The following is an 18,638-nucleotide window of genomic DNA, read 5'->3' as shown; positions in this document are numbered from 1 at the left end:
TACGGTGTTCATTTCAGAAATGACTGATGATGAAGAAACGCTTGATACATGTTTGGAGCATATAAGCAGTTTTTTCAAAGGTACAGTACATTTGTTCAGCGTAAAAATCAATTCTGTTTGTTTTGTACTCATTTTTCTCTACTGTTGCAGACGTCCGAGTAAACAATGATCTATTATTGCTTCAAGCTCTCAGAATTCTCCTCCTTAAAATCACCATTTTCAACGTCTTGATGACAGTGCAAGCTGTCATAAAGTGGTAAGTGCTCATATTACTGCATATGCAGTGCCAGCAGTGAAATAATTTATACTAATTTTCCACAATTAAATTGAAACCTGTCATATTGCTTGTCTGCAAAATTGCAGAGTTTCAGAAACAACTGTCACGGATGTCAGAGTTAATTGGACGTGCTGCTGGAGGAATTCCAGCTGATGTAAATGAGAATCTGGAATGTTGATGAGCGTCTCGATGAGCTGCAGATCAACATCACGCCACAAGACGCAGGTGCTCCGATATGTGGGCAGATAAGTGCGATAGCTGCTCAAAACCACATCATGCATACAATACAACAAATGCACCGCACTACAAGCTGCTTTTGTAGGCCATTGTCAAAAAACAAAAGCTTGAAATGGCATTGTAAAGTCAGCTTTCACTAATATGACCCAGTTGAGCTGACAGTGTTGAACCTTTGATGAAACTCTCATTGTGACTGTTTCACAGACACTGTTTCATTTTATTTTGGGAGATTTGTGAATGTGACATCAGTGCTTCATCAAGATTTTTTGCATTTATTTTTATAGCATGAATGTTCACATTTTTTTAATTACACTACTGTTCAAGTTTGCTGTTTGTAGATTTTTAAAAAGGTTTTTTAAAGTCTCTTATGCTCTCCAAGACTGCATTTATTTGATCAAAATACAGAAAGAACAGTTTTTTTTTTTTTTTTGAAATATGTGACCCTGGACAAAACCAGTCATAAGTAGCATGAGTATATTTGTAGCAATAGCCAAAAATACATTGTATGGGTCAAAATTACCAATTTTTCTTTTAAAAAATCATTAGGATATTAAGTGAAGATCATGTTCCATAAAGATATTTTGTAAATTTCCTACTCTAAATATATAAAAACTTAATTTTTGATTAATAATATGCATTGCTAAGAACTTCATTTGGACAACTTTGAAGGCGATTTTCTCAATATTTAGATTTTTTTCCGATTTTAGATTCCAGATTTCCAAATAGTTGTATCTCGGCCAAATTTTGAGCTATCCTAACAACCATATATCAATGAAAAACTTATTCAGCTTTCATATGTTTCAGCTTTCAAAAAATGACCCTAATGACTGGTTTTGTGGTCCAGGGTCACGTTATTAACATTTAAAATATGCGGCTTCTATTTGAATATATTTTCAAATGTAATTTATTCCTGTGATGCGAAGCTGAATTTTCAGCAGCTATTACTCCAGTCTTGTCATCGTCATTCTAAAAGCGTTCAAAAAATTATTACTGTTGATTTGCTCCTCAAGAAACATTTCTCATTATTATCAATGTTGAAAGCAGTTGTGCTGAATATTGTTGTGGAAACAGCGTTGCATTTTTCACAATTCTTTGATGAATCGAAAGTACAAAAGAACAATCTTTATTCAACAGAATTTTTTTTTACTGTCACTTTTGATCAATTTAATGTGTCCTTGCTAAATAAAAGTATTAACTGAATTATTAAAAAACCTCAGAAATTTTGAACAGTAGTGTATTTTACAGAAAAATAAAAAAATGAGCACTTCACTTTGGAGAACTAAGGAGAACTTGATTGTTTGCACATTTACAAGTGCTACGTACTGTATAGCATTTCTTTGGATATAAGCATATGCTAAATTACTAAATGTAAATGTACATGCCAATAAATGTATATTGCAATGATAACACCACACATGAAATGAAAGCCAGTGCATTTATGTATTTTTCATTTATTGTTTTAAATAACACGTTTTTTTCTTTTTTTCCATTTTTTTTTTTTAAACAGCATCCGTACAATACTAAAACACTGATGTAACAATGGTGACCCACTAGGTGGCAGTACAATCACATCTCAAACGTTTTTCAACAGCAAGAGTATGGAGCTTAACTTCTCTAACAAGACACTATATTTCATAAATAATTTAAGTATAAACATTGAGCAGTCACTCTTCACAAAACAATGTTCACAACAAAAGTAAGAGATCACAAGATCAAATGCGAAATGCAAAAACACAGGATGAAGGCTTTCCATTGCAGTTAGTTAATTGCACTCTGATGCCTTGTTCTGGTTTTCAAGGGGGGACAAAAAAAATCCCACCGTACACTGATTTAGTCAATCAAGCGATCCTCTTTCGGATCCAGCCAATCACTGCCTGCGCAACTCCCAGTGTTCCAAATACAATCGATTACACTTGTCACAGTATTGTAGCAGCTCTTCAGCACCGGCAGTAGTTAAACAATGACGTCTCTACAGTAGCAAGTCTTGGTTTTGAAACGTGCGTATCGGGAGTGTCGGCATGGCTTCGGCAGCAAGGCCCAGAAGGTATACGATTCGATTTCGTCAAATGAATAGTGTGTCCATCAGGCCAAATGCCACACTCAAAGCAAATAGAGACATAAGTGTTTCTGAATATCCTTCATTCGCTTTGAAAGCTCTCTGAATGAAATCACTGCTGATGTGCATTCAGCAAAAGAACCATGGCTCAAGTTGCACTTCTGGCTGATGGAATAACTGGTAAAATGCTTGCAGGACCTATTTCTGATTTTGTAAAACCAAGTCAGGTGAGTCGATTTATGGCACTGGCTTGCTGAACGTGACACCACCACACCATCGTTTTTGGCAAAATAAAACATAGGGTCAGGCAAAAGATCTGAAATGTGTGTTGCTTCTGCGTCATATCTTTGGTTAAGGATAAAACAAGGACGTGAGGGAACTTAACACTTTGAACAGACAGTCAATGTTTGTTTGGCAAAGGGACAAAGCTAATAAACGTAATCTTGCGAGAAGCCATTCTAGAAGTCCGTTTGTGTGACTAGGAATGAGACATGGCCCACTTTAGCACTTACGCAACGTCCATTTTCCAGTTCACTCAATGAGAGTCACTCACTATGAAATTAGATGAAACTTTTAAGCATAAATATTTTGGTGTCTCTTAAACGCACTCTCTTCAGGATTGATGTTTCGTGTTCGTACATTAGGTAGACTTTGTACCAAATAAAAGAAATTCTGATTGTCATTTATAAAATGGACCGACCTTCCAATACAGCACAATTTGAATTTCTGACTTAAGTGCACTTCAACCTACGTCTGCTGCGTTCGCCTGAATTCTTCACTTTGTTTTTGCTGATCAACGTGATTTGACAACAAGTACCGGAACTAAAAACACAGATAAAGTGAAAGTCTAGTCAACATGATCCTTCTTTAAACCTCTATCACACAATCACTACGCCAGTCACATTGTGAAAAATGTTGGTTCTACAAAGCAAGATGGTGAGTTAAGTACCATTTGTACAGAGACCTACAGAAATAGAATACAGAAAAGACAAAGCGGCGAGTGTAAGGTTATTGAGCACTGGTTCCGTGGAACACTGTTTTCTGTGGAAGCCCTTTTTTGCCACTGAATAAAAAAAATAAAAAAAAAGGTTATTGTGACTTTTTAATCTCACAGTTCTGACTCTTTTCTCAGAATTGCGATACAAACTCACATCTCTGACTTTTTTCTTAGAATTGTGAGATACAAACTAAAAAATAAAAATATTGTTTCTCAGAATTCCATGATAAAACACAATTGCGAGAAATAGTCAGAATTGTGAGATATAAACTCACAATTTTGTCTTTTTTCTCAGAATTGCGTGACATAAACTCAGTTGCAAGTTTCACAATTCTGCTTCTTTTTTCCTTAGAATTTTGTGATATAAACATGCAATTGCAAGTTATAAAGTCAGAATTTGTGAGAAATAGTCAGAATTGCAAGATAAATTACAATTCTGACTTTTTCCTCAGAATTTTGTGATATAAACTTGCAATTGTGAGTTATAAAGTCAGAATTTGTGAGAAATAGTCAATACAAACTCACAATTCTGACTTTATTTCTCAGAATTATATTTGGAACTTGGAATTCTCACATTTTTTCTCCGAATTTTGTGATATAAACTCACGATAGTGAGTTATAAAGTCAGAATTGCGAATAGAAACTTGCAGTTCTGACTTTTTTTTTAGAATTGCGTGATATAAACAATTGCGAGAAATAAATTCAGAATTTCAGGATATAAACACTTCTTATTTTGCTTCTTAGAATTTTGTGATATAAACTCGCAACTGTGAGATATAAAGTCAGAATTGTGAGATATAAACGTACAATTGCGAGTTATAAAGAGATAACTCACAATTCTGACTTTTTTTTTCTCAGAATTGCGTGATATAAACTCGGAAATCTGACGTTTTTTCCTTAGAATTTTGTGATATAAGCTTGCAATTGCGAGTTATAAAGTCAGAATTGCGAGATATAAACTTGCAATTTTGACTTTTTTCTTAGAATTGTGACATACAAACTAAAAAATAAAAAATATTGTTTCTTAGAATTGCATGATAAAACTCACAGTTGCGAGAAATAGAATTTTGAGATATAAACTCACAATTCTTTTTTTCTTCTCAGAATTTTGTTATAAACTCACAATTGCCAGTTATAAAGTTTGCAAATTTGCAAAAAAAAAAAAAAAAAAATAGAATTTCGAGGTATAAATTCTTTTCTTCTTCTCAGAATTTTGTGATATAAACTCACAACTGTGAGTTACAAAGTCAGAATTTGTGAGAAATAGTCAGAATTGCGAGATATAAACTCACAATGGAAAGTTATAAAGTCCAATTTAGGGGGGGCAAAAAGTGATAAGTTCTTAGAATATCAGTCTTTTTTTTGAGTGTTGTATCAGTTTACATCTCACAATTCTGACAAAAAGTCGCAATTAGCTTTTTTTATTTGTTAATTAGTGGCTGAAAAGGGCTTCCATAGTTTTCTATTTGCAACAAACAAAAAGATAAAATAAAAATAAAGTGCTTCCATTAAGATTTCCTCTCCTGAGGACAAAAAACATGAAATCTCGAAAAATTCACTCACAAAAATCTACAATATTCAGCTCTCTCGAAAACATGATTTACACAAAATGTACAGTCTAATGAAGGTTCGTATTCTAACATTCATTCTCCGCACAGATAGTATATACAAAGTACTCTTTACCCAGAGTACTGACTTTTTACAGTCTCGTTTTGTCTTTTTTCTTCTTCGAAACAGTTATCAAAACACTGTACGCATTATAAAAGCACAGTGATGAGGAAGCCGGTTAGCAGTGCGTTTAGGAGCAACGAAAATGGCCTCAGCCCCGTGGCTGAATTAGGAAAAATATGCCAGTGCTCCCTCTTGGGGTGCAGAGTCTCCATGTCCTTCAGGGCATTGTAGGCGGCAGTGGTGAAGTTCGCATCTCCTGTGGTGAGCAGGTCAAACACGCAGGAGTGGAAATAGATGTCCTTAACCTCCAGTTGCTCTCTGCACTTCCTGGAGGCGCTTTCGAGGGTGAACACCCCTCTTTGGGCTTCGACCCTCGCTTGCTGCTGAAAGCTGGCCTGTTGGAGGCCCAGCATGGGCAGCTGAAGATGTCCCTCTTGGTCGATGCGTTCTGACGTGGGGCAACCGTTCATGCAAAGCTGCAGGTCCTGCGTTTCATCGAAGGCCATGGCGAGCTCTTCCGGCATGCGCACGGCTAACGTCAGGTAATGGCCCTGCTGGCGTACGATGATGGTGACGCCGATGTACGCGGCGTGGATCTCTACGTGACGACCTGCCGACTTCTCAAGGATCCAGATGCTGCGGGTCTCGCTGTCGCCCCCGCTGATGGTGCCGTCCACAAAAGCGGCTGGAAGGTCGTCTGTTACGGCCTGGTAGACCTTCTGGTCTGTGCATTCTTGGTATGGTTTGAAGATTATTGTGATCTTAAAAGAAGCACAGAGAGCACTGTTAATCTCCAGGATTCAATAAACAGTGAAGTTGAAATTAAATGGATATTCACCATATCGATTTTATCATTTTTTAATCAGATTGTAACAGCTGGATCTTCTGCTGAAACAAAAGACGGCTGGACTTCACCATCATGTAGTCTGCTTGAACTTTTATTACTTTTTGATATTCTGCTTCACTCCAATATATATCACAGTTCAGAAGAAAAGATCTGGTGTTACTTTAATTTATTGCAGCTTTGATGGTGAAGTGCAAATAATCTGCATCAATAGCTGAGATTACCTACTGTAATATTGCTTTTTTATGACTAATATCAATACAGATTATTTTTTGTTTAGGTCTCTGATAACAAATAATGTTATAACGATCACTAGATTACAACAATAAAAACGTGCATTATTATTAATAATACTGTTATTAAGAACCACCAAAATGTGCCATTTATCTGTAGACCTCCCCAAAAAAGCTGATTAAATAGAAAACATTGCTTTGTATTTTATTTTATTTTATTTTATTATTTTATTTTATTTACCTCTGTATGAACATTTGGAAATTGAAAACAATATGATTTGAACAATATGAAAACTGATTTTTGATAATTGCTTCTTTTTTTTATACATAATAACTAAATGATCACTAGATTACGACAATAAAAACATGCATTATTATTAGTAATAATAGTGTTATTAAGACCCACCAAAAGGTGCCATTTATCTATATTTTTGGTTTGTATTATTTTATTTTATTTTATATCAATACATCTGAAATAACAAATGGAAATTGATAACAAATATGTTGAATTGATAAATATATTTTATTTTAATTATTGTTTCTTTTTTTATATACATAACTAAATGATGACTAGATTGCAACAATAAAAACATGCATAATTACTATTATTAATAATGCCATTATTGAGACCCACCAAAAGGTGCCATTTATCTGTAGGCCCAATAAAAAAGATGATTAAATTGAAAAGTTATTGTTTTTTTATTTTATTTTATTTTATTTATATCTTTACCTCTGAAATTACAAATGGAAATTGATAACAAATATGTTGAATTGATTTGTAATTATTATTATTCTTTTTTTTTTTTTTTTTTTTTACATATAATAACTAAATAATCACTAGATTACAACAATAAAAAACATGCATTATTGTTATTAATAATACTGTTATTGAGACCCACCAAAAGATGCCATTTATCTGTAGACGCAAACAAACAAAAAAGATTTCAATTGAAAAGTTATTAGTTTGTATTTTATTGGTTTTATTTTATTTTATCACTCTCTACCTCTAATAAAAAAATGGAAATCTGTTAATGTTTAATTCGTTTTAATTATTGTTTTTTTTTTTTTACACATAATAACTAAATGAACACTAGACTACAACCATAAAAATGCATTATTATTATTATTATTATTATTATTGTTAAGACCCACCAAAAGGTGCAATTTATCAGTAGACACAATAAAAAAAAAAAACATAATTAAATTGAAAAGTTTATTTATTTATGTTTATTTTATTTTATCACTCCATCGCTACCTCTGTAATAAAAAATGGGAATTAATAACAAATGTGTTGAACAAATATGTTTTTTATACATGACTAAATTATCACTATATTACAACAATAAAAAAACATGCATTACTGTTATTAATAATATTGTTATTGGTGTCATTTATCTGTAGACCCAATAAAAAAGGATTACATTTAAAAGTTTGTATTTTATTGGTTTTAATTTATTTCATCAGTCTATATCTAACTTTGTAATACAAATAGAAATTGCTAACAAATATGTTGAATTGATTTTTAATTGTTTTTTTTCACACATAATAACTAAATGATCACAAGATTGCAACAATAAAAACATGCATTATTACTATTATAAATAATACTGTTTTTAAGACCTACCAAAAGGTGCCATTTATCTGTAGACCCAATAAAAACAAAAGAGTAAATTTAAAAATATCAGTTCTCTTTCATTGGTTTTATTATATTCTATTAGTCTATCTTGTCATAACAAATAGGAATTGCAAAAATAATGATTGCTTTTAAACTGGTTTCCTTAACACTCTCCATATCTGCCTTTGGTTGAACAAATAGATAGTCTCGCCACAAACAAACATGCCATTGATTGAGTCAATGTTGCTCTGTTGGTCGGGTCAAGATGCACAAACAGAGGAATGTTTTGACAGCACCACAGTGTAATCAACCTACAAATGTCCCTTTTTACTCTCTGCAAATTACACTGGGATTGGAGTTTATTAACGCTGAAACACACACAATTCACCTGTAAAGGACAAAAGTGGTTTTATGCCAGAGACTAAATGTGAGAATTACTTCACTGTGATAAAACAACATCTGTATACGGCAGTTGTTTAGAATATTCCATGTATTTACAGATCCGCAAACCCTTTCGCCCTGCAAGTGTTAGCTATAAAATGCAGGCAGTATACAGTCCTTATACTGTGAAACTCTAAGACTTGTGGGAAGCAAAAGCACTGGCTAACAAGAAGTGTGGCGTTACATTAGCGGCGGATGAATAGCAGCTTTGTACACAGGACAAGGATGAAAAATGATGACCAGTTGGCCATAAGGTGAGGCAGCTGAAAAGGCCTCAGTCAAGCAGTGTGTGCTAATAATTACTTGCAAATGTTTAATAATGGCTCCCCACCTTCAAGGTCAAGGGGTCAAACGAGAGGTAATTAGAATCGGCGGCCAAACTTAGCATTCGAAGCCACATCTGTCCATTGATGAGCTCAACTGCTTTAACTTGAGAACAAAAAGCGAGTATCTGACAAATGCAGTCTGCAATATTCACAAGCTACTTCAGGTTATAAGAATCTGTAAACATGCCGTCTGGAGTCAATATTCTGCATCAGCACATTTGAAATGGGTGTGCGTAAGCGAGTTTGTTTTGTGTGTTTGACTATAAGCCCCACACTTGGAAAATGAAGACAGAGGCTTCTTTCAAAGTCACATTATGGGTCACGCCACAGCGCAGGCTTCATCCAGTCATTAACGATATTAGAATTTCACAGACACGTCGGTCACAAGTGTTAGTCATAAGACTAGAGCTGTTGGCTTTGTGTAACTTGCACCTGTGAATATTTGGTCAAAGTTGAAAGTTATAAGTCTTATCTGCTTTCTGCAGCTCTTTCTGATAATCTTATCCGTATAGTCTTATATAGAGACATCATACACTTCAAACAGAGATAAAAACAATACATCATTGCACAACGTGCAAACATTTTTTTTTTTTACATTCTTATTAGAAATAAAGAAAATCTTCTTACAATTTCACGTCTACGATTAAATTCAGCTCCAAGGTTTAAAGCTCTAAAATAAAGGATATATTTTCAGGATCTATCTGACTTGGTTAATGTTAATTTCTACAAACACTAATGTATTTTTAACATTTCAATTTGTATAAATTAACATTCTGAACTAATGTGAATTAACAATGAACAAAAACGTATCAGATTAACCTAGATTAATAAATTCTGTAAAGAAAACATTATTTATTGTTAGATCAATGTTTCTAAAGCAGTGCTATTTTAGTATTATTCATATACTATTTTAGTATTAATTAATATTTTAACATCTTTAGTTTTTATATTTTCAGTTTTCATTTTAGCATACATTTTGTTGTGTTTCTGTCATTTTATTAGTCTTTTGTTAGTTTAGTTTTGTTAACTTTAGAATTTCAACTTATTTTTAATTCAAGGCAACATTTTAAATTTTCAGTTTCGTTTTTTATTGCAATTAACAAAACCTATTTTTTAATAGTATTCAATAGTTTAAAGGAAAACTACACATTTAACATAAAACATGTTCTAAAGCTTTGATTTTTTCTCTTCCATGAAGCACAAAAGAAGATTTCTGAAAAATGTTTTTTTGTTCATTCAATGAAATTAGGCAGTGCACAAAGTTAATTTTAAATTTATCTTTAGTTAACATTAACAACAGTGTAATGAACTGAACCATATAGTGAAGTCCTACTAACTTTTTATTTTTTTCAACACAGTTGAAGTCAAAAGTTTACACACACCTTGCAGAATCCGTAAAATGTTAATTATTTTACCAAAATAAGAGAGATCATACAAAATGTCTTATTTTTTATTTAGTACTGACCTGAATAAGATTTCTTTTCATAAAAGACGTTTACATGAAGTCGGCAAGAAAAATAATAGTTGAATTTATAAAAATGACCCCGTTCAAAACTATACATACATACACTTGATTCTTAATACTGTGTTGTTACCTGAATGATACACAGCTGTGTTTTCTTTTAGTTTAGTGGTAGTTGTTCATGAGTCCCTTGTTTGTCCTGAACAGTTAAACTGCCTGCTGTTCTTCAGAAAAATCCTTCAGGTCCCTCAAATTCTTTTGTTTTTCAGCATTTTTGTGTACTTGAAGGTTCAAATGCTCACTGATGCTCCAGAAGAAACAACGATGCATTAAGAGCCAGGAGGTGTAAACTTTGAATGGAATGAAGATGTTTTCTTATTTCGTCTAAATATAATATTTTTTTAATTTAGTACTGCCCTTTAGAAGATACCTACATGTTTCCCAGAAGACAAAACAAGTTAATTTTACCCTAATCTTCAAATTCAAAAAGTTTTCACCCCCCGACTCTTAGTGCATCGTTTTTCCTTATGAAGCATCAGTGAGCGTTTGAACCTTCTGTAATAGTTGCATATGAGTTGAGAATGCTTAAGTTGTCCACAGTGTGAAAAGATGGATCCCAAAAGCATACAGTCACTGTTGGAAAGGGTACAAATACACAAAAATGCTGAAAAACCATAGGATTTGTGGGACCTGAATGATTTTTCTGAAAAACAGCTGACAGTTTAACTGTTCAGAACCAATAAGAGACTCATAAACAACTATCATTAAAAAAAAAAAAAAAAAAAAAAAAAAAAAAACCATTCAGGTAACAACAGTATTAAAAATCAAGCGGGTATTTAACCTTATAAATTGAGTCATTTTTATAAATTCAACTATTATTTTCTCTTGTGGACTATATGTAAACTTCTTTTATGTGATATGTCTCATTCAGATCAGTACTAAACTTATGATCCCTCATATTTTGGTAAAATAATGAACATTCTGCACATTCTGCAAGGTGTATGTAAACTTTTGATTTTAGCTGTAAATGTCCAAGACACTTCTGAGAAACACAGAAATTCTCCACATAAAAAAGACAAAATAATTATATAATATATACAAATACAACTCACCTTATTGGTTGCTGTGGCACTGGATCCGTATACCACTGGAACATTTGTTACCTGCACTGACAGGTAATTGTTATCGATGAGGGGCCATGCCCCTTCAACCTTACAGGTCTGAAAATGGTCTTTGAAAGTCCTAAGATGAGGGTCCCCAAACAGGCCACAGAACAGGTAGGTTGGCCGTGGGTGTTCTGGAGCCCCAGTCCCTGTCCCGGGCCGCAATGCTTGGTGATGACGGCTGTGATAGTTGCATGGCTCAATAGGGATGACAGGATGGGTAGACGACGTGGGCCCGTCCTTGGAGCAGTTCCTCTGGCTCATGAGATCAGTGATGCCCAGCATGGCAGAGTGGAAGACCAGGTTTCCCCTGCAGCTTTTGGATGTGCGCTGTGTGCAGGCGGAATAGGCTCGCAGCGCCTTGCAGAACTCAGTATCAAAGCCATCCAGTGAAGGGTTCAGATGGGAAGTGAGAGAGACGAAGTCAGTGGTGCACTTCTGGATACGGCACTGTGGAGTCTGGACCTGGCTCTCACCTGAGAAACGACACAAGGAATCGTCATTTCAGAAAACTGACTTACTGTATTAATTTATGTTTTAATGCCATTTCAGCAACAATGGCTATATTCATGGCAACATTAACTGTTTCATTTCAAAACATCATTTACAATAATATTTTCTTACACAAAAACATACAAGTAACAACAATATGGAGCTGCAAAACGATTAGTCGCAATTAATCGATTCAAAATATAACATATATGTTTGCGTAATATATGTGTGTGTACTGTGTATATTTGTTATGTATATATATTTACACACACATATGTATATTTTACATATAAATCTATCATATTTTCCTTAATATATACATGTATGTGTGTCATACATATAAAAATCATACATATATTAATCAACTTGAATACACCTTTTTTAAACGACGACGTTTCAATTTCATTTTATTTAATTTTAATATTTTTTCAAAAAGATTCGCGCAATACAACTGTCCTGATATCATAATAAAGAAAAAACACTTTTAAAAAATCTAATTGGTGTAAAAAAAAACTGATTTTTATTATTATTTTATTATTAAAAAACTGTGAACTGGTTTTCATGCAGTATTATTCATATTTGAAATAACTGCTTATCAAAGTCATGTGGTGCATTAATAAAGTCATATGGTACAAACATGCATGAAAAATATAAAAAAGGAAATGATATCCTAGAAAGGATTCATGACTGTCTCAAGGTCAATAAAACTCTTAAAATATCAGACAATTTGACATTTTTGACAGTTGTCAAAAGATGTCAGTGTGACACAACTGACCTGATATCATAACAAAAAATTATTTAAAAATTTAAATTTGTAAAAAAAAAAAAAAAAATAATAATAATAATAATAATAATAATAATAATAATAATAATAAACTAGTTTAACAACCAATTTTATTATTATTTCTGATTAAACAAAAATGAACAATGAAACAGTTTTGATGTAATATTATTAAAATTTGAAATAACTGCCTAAATAAAGTCATGTGGTGCAACTACTAAAGTCACCTGGTACAAACAAAATGCACGAAAAAAAATATGAAAAAGGAAATTATATCCTAGAAAGGATTCAAGACTGTCTTAAGGTCAGTAAAGCTCTTAAAATATCATACATTATGACCTTTTTGACAGTTAGTGCAGGTTGTAAAATGTCATACATGTTATAAAAATGTTATAGAAGTATATTTATGATTTCAATTTCATTTTATTTCTTTTTAATATATATTTTTAAAATGTCAGCATGATACAATTGTCCCTGATATCATAATAATAAAAAAAAAACATTTAAAAAATTTAATTCATAAAAAACTATTTTGACAACCGATTTTATTATTTCTTATTAAAAAACAAACAAAAAAAGAGAACAAAACAATGAAGGACAGTGGAGCAGTTTTGATGTAATATAATTCATATTTGAAATAGCTGTGTGAATAAAGTCATGTGGTACAAGCAAAATGCATGAAAAAATGTATAAAAAAGGAATTGATATCATAGAAAGCATCCATAACTGTCTCAAGGTCAATAATCTCTTAATATATCAGACAATTTGACCTTGTTTAAAGACAGTAAAACAATAATATAAAACATATGAATTCATGATATTCATAAAAATACACTTTACCCTAAAATGATATGTAAAAACTTTTGAGTACACTCATGTATTCACATTGCTGTGCCACATAACATTTTAACTTGAAATATTTCAAACTGTTTCGAAACCAACATGAATTCAAAGAACTTGGCACACTTTTCAATCTAGACATTTAAATGAACACTGACTTAACCAGTTGAGCACATTAACTAAGAAGAAAGAAACACAAACACAAATTAAACTCTCCTAGCATCTACTGTTGTGACTCATGTCACAAACCAGTTGCGACCAGTTGCGAAACTGCTTAACCATAATAAGGTGTGCTAGCGGACTGTGCGTTTCCACATGGCGTGACTCCATGTGTGTTTTACATTATGGTCTAGAAACATTAACAGTCGGCTCAACAAGCGTGTGAAACCTCCTGTTATCTACAAAGGAGAATGCTTATGGCCGCAATAAAATCAAATAAAACAGCACTTCAAATGCCAAAAAGAGCACAGGAGGCTTTTCTGACCTCGCTGCCATCCGCAAAAAGCCAGCACATGTGCTAGTAAGCAGTAAAGAGTCACGGCACGCAAACTACATGCAACTATTTACCTCAAAGCGTCAATTGGGTGTGGTCACAACGAGAGTAACAATTAAAAGTGTTCTCTCTGAATGCCTCTTCACTTGGACTTGACCCAGTAATAACACTTTTTATTGTTTTATACACACTTGTTGTGAAAAATACGCCCAAGGTGTTGTCAGCACATCACGCGCCGCCCCCCAATTAGCCGCCAATGACACGGCACAACCAGAACAACATCTCCCAGAAAAGGACAACAGCCTCCACGCTGCATCACTTAGAGTCTTAATGCCTCACTTTTGAGTGCGGCCCAATTGCATTAGCTCAGAGAGAGGCCGTCCTAATCTGATATCAGCTGCAGCCTCTCCATTAACACGCTTGTGATGACTCTATCTTACACAGTCAGGGCCACCCATTTCTGCCTGCCACGCCAATAACTCCGACCGCAGCGGATTCAAATGCATCTGATTTGATTATCAGATGACGCGGAGTGCTGTAGCGGATCGGCCGATCCGCGTTGCGCTGCAGGAGAAGGAGGCATGACAAAGCACGGGCTAGATTGGGTTTCAGTAACACGCTGTAAGACAATACGGTAGCCTGGCTGAAGCCATGTTGATGTTGTGCTAGAAAGACATTGGCTGGAAGGGAGAGGAAAAAGGCAGTCCCCGCTCCCATCCACCTCCCGCTGTGTTTTATCAGGCAAGGCTCCAGTGACATCTGTACCAGAACAAAAAAACTCAAATACTTGGCAAGGCATGCAAGACAAAGCCATCTCCGGCACATTCCCATTTATAGTCCGAGCGGATGCTCAAAGCAGATGTGCACCGAATCGTACTGAAGGACCAACAAACAGCGGTTTGCTCCAAAACAAAGAATCGTGACCCGTGGTAAACGGGCCGGGGTATGGAGCCGCAAAGGCCGTGCTGTGCACGTAACTGTATTAGGTAGGCATGTCCTACATATCAGAGAAACACAGAGGCTTTTCATGGAGGCCATACGTGACCTCGTCGACCATCGAACACATGTGCCTCCATTGTTTCTCGGAGCAGCATGGCGTGAGGGATGTCTGTTTTTAAATCTATAATATTTCATAAGAAACAAGGTGTAATGTGAATGCAGACTAGCATAAAAGTCTACATGTGTGCACTTTCAGTGCACGAAGCAAAGCGACAAATCTGCCACCCTACTATAATCCAATTCACAGCAGTGCTGGACATGAGTTGTTTTTGCTGGTCGCTTGTTGAAATGCAATTATCTCGTCACCTGACAATCCTCTTAAAACCTTGTGCGAGTGACCAAATGCAGCTGAAATGACTCAAAAAGAGCAGAATAGATCAATTTTACTTATTTCTTTCTGACTACATCCTGTGCAAAACATTTGCGAGGAACGTCTTAGGGGACCCCCAGTTGGGGGCAGCAGATCCTAAGCTAGTACTGGCAGACGAGGGGGAGGAGAAGAAAAAAAAAAAAAAAAAAAATCACACTTTGTGTTAGAATGTCTCAGTGTCCTGACAAATGTTAAACCTAAAGGCTGAAATGCCAAAAATCTACTGTAAAAATCATCTGAATCTCTCTTTAAAGGGATTTAAGGTAAGGCAAAACCTAAAATATCCACAAACCTACTGTTTTTATTAGATTTTTCCTTAATGTATTTCTAATATAGTTAAGTAAATGAAATATTAAATTATTAAAACAACTCTTAGAGTGCTTATCATTCCTGTTTCGCAGACTCTGTTCATTTCTGCGATCCTGCTGGCGGGGTGATCCGTCTCGTTTCGAGCACAGTGCACACCCTTGTTGCTATTAAGTCGTTGGAAATATTTTCTCAGGGTGGCCGGCCGTTTGAGCAGCCATTCTCAGCTGTAGAGGGGCCCAAAGAGTGTGTGCAGAGTGAAATTTCAAGATGTGGAATTTGGCCAGGGCAGAGAGGTCAACAGGCCCACGCCTTCTCCAGGAGTCAACGTGAAGATCTGGAGAAGGCAAGGGGGGGGCGATTCACAAGACTCGGTGTCTAAATGACATCTCCAGCCTTAAATTCAGAGCACGTACTGTGTTGCACTGAACTTTGGAATTTGGTTTAACACGCTGGTTTGTCAGCCTTTAATTGGTTGTTCTTATTTGTAACTTCAAGCATTTTGTAATCTTGCAACAGCATGTGACAAATCATGGTGTAGTAATTTTAGGAAGTATTGGTTAGATTTCTCTCAGTAAACCACAAAAGCGTCTATTAGACAAGTTTTAAAAGGCACCTTTTTAGAGGAAGTCTGTAAAATCATACAGTCACTAAACAATAAAGCTATATTACGGACATGAGAAAAGACAGAGAGAGAAAAAAAAAATAAGAAAAAAGAATCTGAACAGCTGCAACTGTCTCTCGCTTCTGCCAAGATTATAATCCAATCAAATACCACCGAGGGGTAGATGTATATTTGGGACTAAACCAATTGAGAGACGATACAGCCAGATTTAATAGACAAAGATGAAATCAAAGAACAGCAAGCATGCAGTTTCATATGCATGTTTTTTTTTTAAACCCTACAGTCCTTATCTCCACATTATTTTCTTGCGTAAAACAGGCTGCCGTTTTAAAATACATAACTTATCTTTTTATATTAAGTTATATTATAACCACAGTATATTGCAGCTAAGGGAAAGCAAACACACAGCGGTAGAAAACTGAAGCCTGTTACATTTAGGAGCATGAAAGGGACAGTGACACTTGGAATGGTCACACTACTTAATATAAAATTCTAAGTTTTATGGAACATTCTATTTATTCCAAATTTCTCCTAAATGATGTTTAAAACTAAAAAACAAAAACACATATTTAAATTGAGCCATTTCATATTTTTGCCACGTTGAGGAATAGTGAAATGCGTAATGCCTGGCTGCCCGGGGTCCATGTTAAATTAATTATGAAGGTGTGACTGCTCAATGGACACCCAGCAGCATTCCATATCCTCTTAATTCACAATGGCATTAACACAGTCTACGGCCAGGACACCCAAAGTGGAGCACTTGACAAGGTGCCAAGTGAAAACAGGGCACCAAATGTGTAGTATTCACAGTCTCCTGCTTAAAAGACAAACCAATTTCGACAAAATCATTTATGACTCTCCAAATTGGTCAGTGGCACCAGAACAACTGGATTAGTAAATAAATAAATAATTAAAGCACACAAGTTTTGTCTACTATAACCGTGCAGCACATTAATTATTTTTTTAAAAAAACATTTGTAAATACCGTTAAAAACTTGATAAATAATAAAACAGATCAAAATCTGGATGGACGTGAACAAATATTGCAACTGACAGCTATGTGCCATCACAAAAACAAAAGCAACAACAAATAAAACCGAATCAAACAGTCCTTTGTGAATACAATGCGAAATTAATTAATCTTATGATCACTCATAAATACTTAATTTTCATTTGAAAAGCAACCAATACAGTGAAGCGCAAAAGAGACGCGTACCTTACATCAATGCACTACATTTATTGGAAATAAAGCTGTAAGTGTGCATGAAAGAAGACATGGACACATAAACAACTAGAATCCACTTTTTTGTAAAGACATACTAACCAGTCTAACCAGACTGTCATAATATGGCACGTAAAAACAATTTAATATTTATACAAGCGAGAAATGAACGCCCCCTCAGGACAAAATACACTACTTAACAGTGTTTTAATGTATATTTGACATGTTTACGTTTAATTGATACATGCACGAAGTGATAAAACTGTGTTTACCTATGCGAGTGAGAGAGGAGAGCGTGCACAGCACTAGTAGATGTAGTACCGGAGAGATGAGGCGCTCAGCCCCGGGGTAGTAAGATCCTGCTTTCCCCATACCCATCCATCCATCCGAGAGACTCAAGAGTACTCCACGGGTCAAGAGATCGGGCCTCGCTTCTCCAAACTTCACGTAACGTACGGAGGATGCGTAACTCTCTTAAGACGCGGCTAGTTTTAGGTAACACAAACCGTCCGTAAGAGAAACAAAGTAGTGATTTTGGGAAGTCGGATCCAAAGCACTTCTTCCTGGAGCACGGGAGGAAAAAGTGCTATTTTATTTGCATTCGTTTATCTACTCGAAGTAGGTAATCAGTCCGAAAGAATTCTGTTAACGTGCTAAAATTAATCTGCGCCCCGCAATCGCCCGATTCATGTTGCCTACACATCAGATTTCTCCGCCACAAGGAAATCTAGCCCCGTCTTTCCCAAATGATCGATAGTGAATCAACCTAACCCAGAGTTTAGCGGAAACCCCGCCCACCCTGACACACAAGCCCCGCCCCCCAAACCATACACCCCAGCCGCAGATTGACAGCAGAGCTCTCACTTTCAGCAGGGAGAAAATAGATGCAGTCGTCCTGAGGTATAAGTGCACTGATAATTAAGGCATAATATGTTTGTTGATATTTTCATATAGAAAGATAGTTAGATTGATTGAAATTATATTTTTCACATTTTACTTGTTATTATAAAGTATTTATGTTTTGAATACAAAATCTGGATCAGTGGAAATTATAAGAGCTATATGGAGATCTGTAGCAGTTTACAAAAATGTAAACAAAACCTAAATTAAAATATTTTCATTAAAATAAAATAAAACAGAAGAATTAAACGCTCTTGACTCCAAATACACTACCAGTCAAAAGTTTGT

General features: G+C 35.0%; 1 protein-coding gene across 1 annotated transcript; it reads right to left on the bottom strand.

Moving 5' to 3' along the window:
- Window positions 1–4,890: 4,890 nt before the first annotated feature.
- On the bottom strand, window positions 4,891–18,186 carry rgmb (repulsive guidance molecule BMP co-receptor b). Its single transcript, XM_051110733.1, has 3 exons — window positions 17,723–18,186; window positions 11,272–11,798; window positions 4,891–5,999 (listed from the first exon to the last, which is right to left on the bottom strand). The coding sequence occupies exons 1-3, from the start codon at window positions 17,826–17,828 to the stop codon at window positions 5,325–5,327; spliced, it is 1,308 nt and encodes a 435-aa protein (XP_050966690.1). The 5' UTR covers window positions 17,829–18,186; the 3' UTR covers window positions 4,891–5,324.
- Between the last annotated feature and the right edge of the window lie 452 nt (window positions 18,187–18,638).

Source organism: Labeo rohita, chromosome 5 (genome assembly GCF_022985175.1).
Source record: "Labeo rohita strain BAU-BD-2019 chromosome 5, IGBB_LRoh.1.0, whole genome shotgun sequence".
NCBI lineage: Eukaryota > Metazoa > Chordata > Actinopteri > Cypriniformes > Cyprinidae > Labeo > Labeo rohita.
The sequence above is the reverse complement of the archived record's forward strand: the minus strand, read 5'-3'. Positions and strand labels throughout refer to the sequence as shown.